At 38.1% G+C, this 10,845-nt stretch overlaps 1 protein-coding gene across 1 annotated transcript in view; it reads left to right on the forward strand.

Moving 5' to 3' along the window:
* The first annotated feature begins 767 nt into the window (after window positions 1-767).
* Window positions 768-10,845, forward strand: part of LOC103071063 (disintegrin and metalloproteinase domain-containing protein 18) — a 74,255-nt gene continuing 64,177 nt past the window's right edge. Inside the window, exons 1-5 of the mRNA XM_007447946.1 lie at window positions 768-822; window positions 1,405-1,481; window positions 7,059-7,114; window positions 9,422-9,500; window positions 9,855-9,931. Of these exons, the coding sequence (XP_007448008.1) occupies window positions 768-822; window positions 1,405-1,481; window positions 7,059-7,114; window positions 9,422-9,500; window positions 9,855-9,931 (344 nt within the window). The remainder of the gene's footprint in view (window positions 823-1,404; window positions 1,482-7,058; window positions 7,115-9,421; window positions 9,501-9,854; window positions 9,932-10,845) is intronic.

Raw genomic sequence — 10,845 nt, forward strand, 5'->3', positions numbered from 1 at the left:
ATTTCTAAATCTTCCTTTTTACGGCTCGAACAGTAACTGTTAACAAGACACACTTAGGGTACATTTCAAAGTTTTCTATCCCTTTCCTCAACAGATTATAATCTAACATTGTAAGAAGAGGCACACAGTTGAAGAATTGTGCTTTTTATTTCCTTATCCAGGATCGAGTTCAATATTCTTTATTTTTGTTTGCAAAGATTTTATTAAGTCAGCCGTAACACGATTTAAGTAGAAAATTTCTTGTAAAAAATAGTAAATATACCTATTTTCCTCTTTCTCTTCCACCACAGTAAATAAACGTTGTCAGAAAACTGTAACATGGAGAAAGGAAATTACCAGAGACTTCCCCAGAAAAGCAAATAATGCTTATTTGCCCCTTTATCCCTACTGAAGCATTTAAAATATGGGAACATATGTATAACTGATTCACTTTGTTATAAAGCAGAAACTAACACACTACTGTAAAGCAATTATACTCCAATAAAGATGTAAAAAAAAAAAAAAAAGACGTACACTTAGTCACCACAAACCAGCTGTGCGCAGACCCTTAGGCTTTTGTCTGCTGTTTCTTCTCCCAGCCTCGAGTGCCCAGTCACTCAGGATGCCCAAGGATGAGCCAGCACAGCAGAAAGCGACTGCGAGGCCCTGGTCCTCACCCCAGGGCCCGGGGGCCTAGCGCGCTGAACCCCTGACTGCTGCTGCCCGCGAGCCTCACGGCTGCCCAACGGTCTCTGACCTTGGCAGTGCTTCCAGCGCCCCGCCCAGCGATGTTCCTCCTCGTTGCCCTGCTTGCTGAGCTTGGAGGGCTGCACGCGCTCCAGGGTAAGACCGCGGAGCCTCGACTTCCTTCTCCCTCCTTTGGCTTCTGAGCAGGGCTGGGCTCTTCCTGGGGAGCAATTCCTGTAGTTCTGGGACCCCTACTGCCTCTTTCCCGGATTCCCTGCCGGTACTTTCCTCCCACACCCCACCCCTACGCCACCCACCCCTGACCAGGGCAGGGGAAGGAAGATGTTAGCCAAGGAGTCCACTCTCTGCATCAAGGGTCCAGTGCCTCAGCAGCTGAGGGTCCTTCTGGGTCACCCACTCTGTAGCCAGAGGATATACGAGGTTTGGCACTGCCCTGGTTGTATTCCTCAGAGACCTGAGAGAAACGGGTCCCAACGCGGTTATGGAAACGAACAGGATGGTTCTATAGAACTGCAATGGCTAATTTCTGTTCACTTGTTTGTATCTTAGCCATTTTCAGTGTGCCATTGAAAATCTATTGAAATCTGTGGACCAAGAAGGAGGGTAAACACATGTAGATAAATTGACTTACAATTGTGGACCCCACCATGGGCTCAAACTTAAGAACCCATGCTTGACTGAGAGCACTGTTGCAAATATCCCATTTTCTTACTACAGATTCTGAGGGAATATTCCTGTATGTCACAGTTCCACAGAAGATGAGGTCGAATGAGAGTGAAGATTCAGAGAAGCAGGTGAATGATCAAGGATATTAGTTTTATAATTTAAAAGTTTAAGACGATTTTTCTTTACCTTTGTATTGAATCAGATCCTACTGATTTGTATTCACTTGCAAAGCAACATATTTTCATTGCTAACTCCTGTGCCCTTCTCTTCATCTCTCAGGCTCTTCTGACCTATTTGTTCACAATCTTCAAGAAATAGTCAACACTTTTCAGGAATCATACTGGTAGAAAAAAATCAATATTAAATAAGCATGACAATGAAATTTATGAAAAAAATTATTAATGGCCGCTGTTAAAGTGACAGAGAAAATGGTCTTGAGCAAGGTTTAGACCTGTAAGTTTTGACCCAGAAACATCAGACTTATTAGAAGTAATGCCAAAGAAAAAAAAGAAAAGGAAAAATAAAAATGTCACATTTGCCTGATTATGATGAAAACATTGTCAGTAAATAAATATTAACTGGAAAAAAAAGTTGAAAAATGCGTACCTGCTATTAAAAACATTAAATTGAAGACACTCCATCTTGAATATTTTCTTGATTAAAATACTTCAAATTGGCATAATTATAATGTTTTAGATTGCAAACTAGAAGTCACAATACAGGGGTTTAGATTTTCATGTGGTTAAAGTGGTGTGGTCAATATATAGAAACTCTGGGAAAATTTTTTCAATTTGAAGGAACAATTTTTGAAATAAGAGTAAGTAAAAAAATTAAGACTCCATTAACTCTATTTTGACATACAGTATTGGAACCTATCATGATTCTCTTCTACTGCTGAATAACTAATAAAAATTAAATGTGAAATTGTACTTGAAAATCACAATAAAATAATTTCCTTTAGAGAAGTATTTTCATATACTACTCTCATTTAATTCTCACATTAACCTTTTGAAATATTACATATATTTTCTTATATATATGAGAAAGAAGATTACAAATGTTCAGTGAAGGGAGTCAAAGTTATAAGTTTATGACATGGAATCCAAACTTTAAGTTATGACTCTGATTCCATTATAAGTAAACTACTTTCTGTTGAAAAACTGTTTGCATAAAAGTTTATTTTCTTTTTTTTCTGATTTACTTCTCTTTGTATGTATGTCGTCATTGCATGATCACTTTAAACTTCAACTTCAGTTATCACAATGATGCAGGACATAAAGTGTTTTGAAATCTCTGTATAGTTCACTGCTGGTAAATGGTCTGTTCATATTTTCCATTTCTTCCTGGTTCAGTCTTGGGAGATTGTACCTTTCAAAGAATTTGTCCATTTCTTCTAGGTTGTCCATTTTGTTGGCTTATAGTTGTTTGTAATACTCTCATGGTCCTTTGTATTTCTGTAGTGTCAGTTACAACTCCTTTTTCATTTCTGATTTTATTCATTTGGGCCCTCTCCCCATTTTTCTTGATGAGTCTGTCTAAATGTTTATCAGTTTTGCTTATCTTTTCAAAGAACAAGTTTTAGTTTCATTGATCATTCTATTGGGTTTTTTTTTTGCCTCTATTTCATTTATTTCTGCTCTGATCTTTATGATTTATTTTATTCTACTGACTTTGGGTTTCTGTTCTTTTTCTAGTTGCTTTAGGTATAAAGTTATGTGGTTATGGTCCATTCATCTACGTGTCTGTTTTTATGTTGGTAAGGTACTGTTTGATTATTACAGCCTTGAAATATTGTTTGAAATCACAAAGTGTGATGTCTCTGGCTTTGCTCTTCTTTTTCAAGATTGTTTAAGCTATTAAGTTTCTTTTGTGGTTCCATATACAATTTAGGATTGTTTTCTCTATTTCTGTGAAAAATGACATTGAAATTTTGATAGGGATTGCACTGAATCTGTAGATCACTTTGGGTAGTATGGAAAATTTTACAATATTAATCCTTTCAATCCATAAACACAGAATATATATTTATCTGTGTCTTCTCTAACTTTATTCATGATTGTTTTTTAGTTTTTACTGGATACGTTTTTCACCTTCTTGGCTAAATTTGTTCTTAAATGTTTTGTCTTTTGATGTTATTGTAAATGGTATTAATTTTCTTTCTGCTAGTTCATTGTCAGTATATAGAAATACAACTGACTTTTGTATTTTGATCTTGTGTCTTAAAACTTTACTGAATTCATTTATTAATTCTGATAGCTTTTTGATGTAGTCTTCAGGGTTTTCTATACATGAGATCATGTCATCTGCAGAGATAATGTTACTTCTTTCACCTCTTTTGTTCTCTCTGCTCCAGGAGAGCTCCCATTACTAGGTGAGTTCGTAGCCAGTTCCTCTAGTGGCAGCTGTGTAAGGTGGGGCACTAGATGTGTGGACAAATTTCATTGAGGGAGAAGCTGGAGAATTAGCTTTATAGTTGGGATGAGTCAGAGAGAGAAAGCACAAGGAATTTCTTCACATCTGTTCAAGTCCCCAGATGACTACTATTTATGTACCCTGTCAACTCCCTGGTGCAAGCTATTTAGAAGCTCAACCCTCAAGCAGCAGCTGAGGAAGTATGCACTCAAACCCTTTCCACAGAGAAGTTGGGACCCTTGTGTTTTTTCCTGTTCCCTCTGCACTAAGCCCAGGGAGATGGTCCTTGGAAGTGCTTGCACTTCTGTATAAAAATCTTCTCTTAAGATGAATCTGGGGAATCTGTGAATGCTGAGCCCTGTCAGGTCTCAGAACTAGGTGGTATGGGATCCAAACCTTCAGGTGGCAGCGTTAAAAGCTGAGGTTCTATAGCCAATATGTTATAATAAGTAGAAATGGAGTATAGCCTTTAAAAATTATGAATCACTATATTGTACCTGTAACATATAATATTGTACATTAGTATAGTTCAATTAAAAAAAAAGGTTGAGATTCTAGATGTGTAGACAAGGTCCTATCAGGAAGAAACTGGAGACTTGGTTTTATTGTTGGATTGAACCTGGGGGAGTCATCAAGGGAAGTGCCCATCAGCCCTTTCAGGCTACTGGGAGGATCCCTATCAGCACCCACATGTAGTCTGATTACAAGCTGGACCCTCAAGCTGCAACTGGAAAAGTGTGCAGTCAGACTCCTTCCAGGGAGAAAATAGGAGCTGGGTGCTTTTTGTCTGCTCCCTCTATGATGCACCCCGATGGGGCGGTGGGGGGAAGTGCTCATGCACACATTTAAAAACTGCTTCTTTGTTTAATGGGGGTCTGAGGAATTAGGGATGTCCAGTCCCAGTGGCTCTCTGAACTAAGTTATTTGGAAGGCAGTCCCTTGGGTGGCAGCCTTAAAAGTTGTGCTGCTGGATGCCTGGTCCAAACCTTTTGGTTCTGAGGGGCTTACTGAGAGTTCAGGGTTCCCTCCTGATTGTAAGCACTTTGCCAGGGGTGGGTTTTGTGGTGAGTGTGTGTATCAGCCTTTCCTACCCATTTTCTCAGTGGGTACTTTCTCAGTCACCCAGTGTTGAGGAGTCACTGTGCTACTTTCTGGATTTCTCTCACAGGGCATCAATCCATGTGAGGCGTATGTTTGGTGTATCTGTGGGAGGATAAGGCAGGAACCTCTTATCCTGCCATCAGACTGATTTCATATCCCTGTGTATAATTGCTTTTGATTGGATTAACCTTGCTAATTTTATTTGGTTGATTGCTTGATTTTGTGGGTTTCCTTTAAAATGTGCTATACTTTGTTTTGGCAGGCAATTAAGTTACTTATGAATCAGATAGACAATTTCATGCTGCCTTGTAATATCTTTAGGATGAATGTTTAGAGTGGCCCTTACTCTAAGATTAGTTTCTCCGTAACACTAAAATTTGACCCTTCTGTGATCTCTAGTGGATGGCATGAGTGTTCAGTGACATTCTTCTCCTCTGGTTGATCAGACCTTGCATATCTCCCAGCACTATGTGAGCTGTGGGTTTTATTCCTCAGCTGCCCAGTTGTTCTTTGCCCATGGTGTTGGACAGACCCTAATTTAACCAAGTGATTCTTACCATCTGGTGTTCATGCCGTTGAATAAGCTCCACCTATTGTTACCGACCAGGGCTCTTGGCCTTCCCCAGTCAATAGAAGTTGATCAGAGGCCAGACAAGAAATTCAGGCAAGGCTTTACTGGGGCCCCTGCTGCAGCAGAGGAGGGAGAACAAACAACAGGCCCCCTTTCTTGCTCACTCCAGGAGGGAGGGCAAGCTTGTTCCTTATATGGGGCGAGGGTAGGGGTGTATCCATGGGTCAGGCCAGAGGGGGGGACTTAGGTATATTGCCCACCCCTTAGGTGGTGGTGTGTGCAGGGTGCATGCTGAGTACCGCCCTTTTGCTCCCAACACCCTGTTTTTGCTCCAGGCTCTTCAAAAGTGGCAGCTGGAATTTGCCCCAACTAAGGCATACATGCAGTTGTTTTTTTTTTTAACATCTTCATTGGAGTATAATTGCTTTACAGTGGTGTTTTAGTTTCTGCTGTATAACAAAGTGAATCAGCTATACATATACATATATCTCCATATCCCCTCCCTCTTGTGTCTCCCTCCCACCCTCCCTATCCCACCCCTCTAGGTGGTCACAAAGCACCGAGCTGATCTCCCTGTGCTATGCGGCTGCTTCCCAATAGCTATCTATTTTACGTTTGGTAGTGTATATATGTCCATGCCACTCTCTCACTTCGTCCCAACTTACCCTTCCCCCTTCCATGTCCTCAAGTCCATTCTCTGCCTCTGGCATGCAGTTATTTTTAGTCCCATACAGTTTCTTTGTATTTTGTTGCCCCAGTAGGGGTGTATCCAGGATACAGGATATCCAGGTGTATCCTTTGCACTGCAGCAAAGGGTCCCAGGTCCCAGCCTGTCTCACTATGAGTGTGGGAAAGACCTGTGACTTCCTTCCAACCAATAGGATATGGCCAAGTGGATGGACATACCTCTGTTGATCACATTGTGTTAAATGGCAAAGGGTGGATTTCAAGCCTGCGTTGTTCTATTATATAAAATTCAATTTAGCTAGACACTTTCTCACCCTCCTGATGATCTTATAAAAGCAACCTGCTTTACTGTGTACTGTGTACACTTCCCGTTCCTGGAATCACGTCAAGGTAATGAGGACCATTATAATTTAGTCCCTGTAGTATCAGAGCTCATAGTCCTGGAGCTGCAGCATTCCTCGCTAGCTTCATTCTCTCAGGTCTGTTTTACTCCCAGTTTATATGTGAAGCATTGCAAAGTGGCTCTAGTGTTTGTTAGTATGTATACATGTATTTATAAACTTGCTATTGTTTCATTATATTTGGTGTAGAATGTAAGCCTATAGCCATGCCTCATTCATTCTGGCTAAGGATGAATATATTTTTTCTAAATATAAACAATTAAAATCTAGTATTAATAAATGGTAAAATTATATTTTTTCAAAATATCGTTTTCATTTATTCTTTTCAAAAGCCATCCCTACAGTAAATTTATCACCCTCATCCTGAATTTATTAGAAAAATTTTAAATTTTTACTATTTAGAACAATAAATTCTGAAGAATATATTCTTTTTTAAAATGGATTGGGTGAGTCTTTTTCAACTTGAGTGAAAAATACTCTTTTACTTTATATATTTCTGATTTACTAAATCGTCTTTATTTGCTTTATTTTAGGTGACTTATATCATTACAATTGATAAAAAACCATACACTCTGCATCTCAGGAAACAGTAAGATATGATTTTCCCTTAAAGCTGAGAATTTACTTTTTTAAAAATGTTTTTGTACACTATTTAAATTCAAGAATGCAGTGAAATGTAGGCTGTTTAATTAGTCAATTTTTCAGTTTAGGATTCATTAGGTCTTGAATATGAAGTCTATGAGAACTTTGCATTTGTATATTCCAGCTTGTTATTTTCAAATTAAGAAATAAGTTACGTATAAATAAGAGTATAAAGCCATTGAACCCAAGAACTGCAAGCTGTGTGTCAAGTATATCCGATGTGAAATCAAACGTGTACATATCGTGTGGTTATTGGTGGAAAATTTAACTAGCGGCATACTTTGTATGGAGGTATTAATTATATATGTATTTATTTTTAACAACTTTATTTGGTAAATTAGATATATATATATAAACATAAAACTCTGAAATGTATAATTCAGTGATTTTAATATAGTATTACAATTATCAACCATAAATCAGTTTTAGAACATTTCATTCCCCACCTAAGACCCACTGTGCCATTTCATATTTAATCCCTGTCATCAGCCACTCCTCCAGGCAACAAGCAATCTATTTCCTGTCTCTTAATTTGTGTTTTCTCAACATTTTATATAAATGGACTCAAACAGCCTCTTCTCTGCCTTCATCTTTGAAAATATACATTTATCACAACTGCATTTTGTCTGCCTGCATCTTTGTAGTTGAACAAGCCTGGAAAAAATTGTCCTCACTTAACTCACGATTATTCTCTTGCAATTCATGGTTGTCAAACTCATGTTGGTCTTTAATGTCGCTACCGTTCCATTAAAAGTGTTTTTTGATAAGATCATCCAAGATCCTCATGTTTCTAAATGCCAGTTATTTTTTACTATTCATTTTTCTTGACCAATTGGCAGCATTTTGTACAGCTGAGCAGTGTCTCCTCCATATAATAGTTTCATCATTTGGCTTCCAGGGTCCCGCAGACTCCCGTGTTTAATTCTTACCACTGTGCTCACTCTTTCTCAGATTTTGTTTTGTTTGTTTTTTTTCTAGATTCCTCCTCATCTCTTCAGTCTTAGAGTTCTCCATGGTGCTATTCTTAAATCTTGTTTGTTTGTTTTTTCCCCTAGCTATACTCAATCACCCAGTTATTTCATCTACTCCTATGGATTTGATACCATTTTTGTATTGATTACTCCCAAACTTGTATCTCTACTTTTTCCCTCTCCATATTCATTTATTTGACTACTTATTTGATAACCAAGAGGTTATGAGAATTCTCATATTTAATGTGTCTAAAATGTACTTCTGATCCTTTCCCAAATTTGTCTTTCCCACAATTATCTCAGTAAATGGCACCTCTACTCTTCCAGTTTCTCAGAACAAAAATGTTAGGGTCATTCCTGACATCTTTTTTTTCTTTTGTTTTCCCCTCACATCCAATGGATTATTAAATCCCATGCGATCTGCCTTCAAAATGCATCCAGAATGGGACCTCCACCGCTGCTGCAATCCTAGCTCGAGCCACCGTCATGTCTTGCCGGGATGACTGTAATAACCTAGCTGATCTCTCGGTTTCTGCTTATTGGTCCTACAGATGGTTCTCAACACAGCATTCAGTCTGATTCTATTAAAATGCTGGTCTGACCCGTCCTCAGTCTGCTCAGACTCTTCCAGTGGCTTCTCATCTCGGTGACACCATCTCTTACTGTGGGCTCTTGTCTTCACGCTTCACCACAGGCACTGCCCCCAGATGTTCTTTGTAAACACAAAACATATCTCTGCCTCAGGATCTTTGCATTTTCTCCTTGCTTTGTCCGGAATAACATTTCTGTGCAAATCCAAGTGGCTTGTTTTCAGGTCTTTACTTATCAGTTCAGTGAGCCTTTCCATGCCATCCTGTCTACATTTGCAACCAACCTCCTGCCACCCTGGGCCTTATTTATCATCACCTAATGTACTAGCGTATGTGTCTCTCACTGCCGTGAAGACCCGTGGTTTTCTCTTTTGTTTAGTGCTGTATCCCAGTGCCTCCAAGAGGATCTGTCAGATCATTGACACTCAGTAAATCTTGTTGAATGGAGACACAGGCAGGCACACACATGAATATCTGATATGGAGGATTCAAAGTCTATTCCAGTGTTAAAAAATCCTAAACTCTCTGAGTCAATAGTTCTATAAATTTACACTGTTATGGCATGCTAAAATTACTCTAGTTAAGGAATATTATTATATGAATCATATATTTCACTGTTATTTTTATTATTTTAATGTTTATGTTCATAATAAATTCATGATTCAACCAGTTTTTTATTTTTGTTTTTCCTAGCTCATTCATATCCCAGAGCTTTTTGGTTTATACATATAACGAAACCGGATCTTTGCATTCTGAGTCTCCATATTTTAAGGTAAGACCCAGGTGTCTTAGACATTTATTATCACATGTTTCCTTATTGAAGTGGACATATTATTACCATTGGGATGTTTGTTCCATGTTGGCAGTTTCATACAATTTTATTCCACATTCCGTGTATGATAGAGATGAAATCCAGACCTAGAGAACACTCATGGGCACCTAGGTGGTACAAAGTAAAGAGAGTTGTCACATCCTTATTTTCCTTGAAAATCAATTTTAATAAATCTGTATGATACACAATCTTACTATTTTCAACTGTTTTAATGTTTTGAATATTTATAATGTTTGCCAATACACTTTTATGCATAAATAATTTAGTTATTTGCCTCTCTATACTGTTTTTCAGATGCATTGCCATTACCAAGGATACGTTGCAGATTTTCCAAATTCAGTCGTGACACTCAGCATCTGTTCTGGACTCAGGTAATAGCATTTTAGAGGCTATTTATACATGAAAACTTAGGATATACTTTAAAATGAAACTTAGTGGCCGCAAAACACAAATCTGGGATATTTAAGGAGAATTCAAATCTGAACGTTTCCTTCATGATGGCCTTACTTTTATTAATAATATTCATATTAATAAATGGACCTTAGTCATGCCAATTGAAATGAAATCACTCAAGGGAATCCTGACTGGAGATATGTTCAAGATATTGAGCAGAAAGAGATAGATGCAGTAAAACAAAACAAACACCCCCCACACCCAAATCCTTTAGAACATCTCCCTAGATGTTATTGTTGTATTATCTATCAGTTATATGGAACAGTTATGGAAAATGACATTAATTAGTTGCTTAACTAAGCACATATTGTATGCTCTCGGTGTAGGTGTACTTGGTATCAGACGTAAAATGACTAATTAAGAAGTCAGAGGTAAAAGGGCAGCAATAAGTGATTTTCGTCATTGATAGTGGCAGGAAGAAGGTGGTGAGTTTATCAGATGAAGACAGGTCCAGAGCAGAGCAAAAAACTCTTCCAGAGCAGAGCAAAAAACTCTTCCTAACGTCCTTTTGCTTTTGGTTGCCTGATTTCCAGAATTTGCTCATATCAACTCAGAAAACTGACATTCTCTGAATCTGGTTTTCCTGCATATTAATCATTTTAGATCTCCACTCTATAAGAATAGGAACTTTTTATTCTTGGAATTCTCAACAAATGTCTTGGTTCCCAGCAAATACTTGGCCTTAATTAATACATCTTGAATGAATGTGACTACTATACAGAAAATACAAAATACTTTTCAGTATATTTAGTTTTTTTAATACATGAGAAAAACTGACGCAGATGTGGTTACTCAGTTACTAATGGTAGCTGAAAAAAGTCAGGGAAAGAGA

Source organism: Lipotes vexillifer, unplaced genomic scaffold (genome assembly GCF_000442215.2).
Source record: "Lipotes vexillifer unplaced genomic scaffold, Lipotes_vexillifer_v1.1 scaffold2205, whole genome shotgun sequence".
In the NCBI taxonomy this organism is placed as follows: domain Eukaryota; kingdom Metazoa; phylum Chordata; class Mammalia; order Artiodactyla; family Lipotidae; genus Lipotes; species Lipotes vexillifer.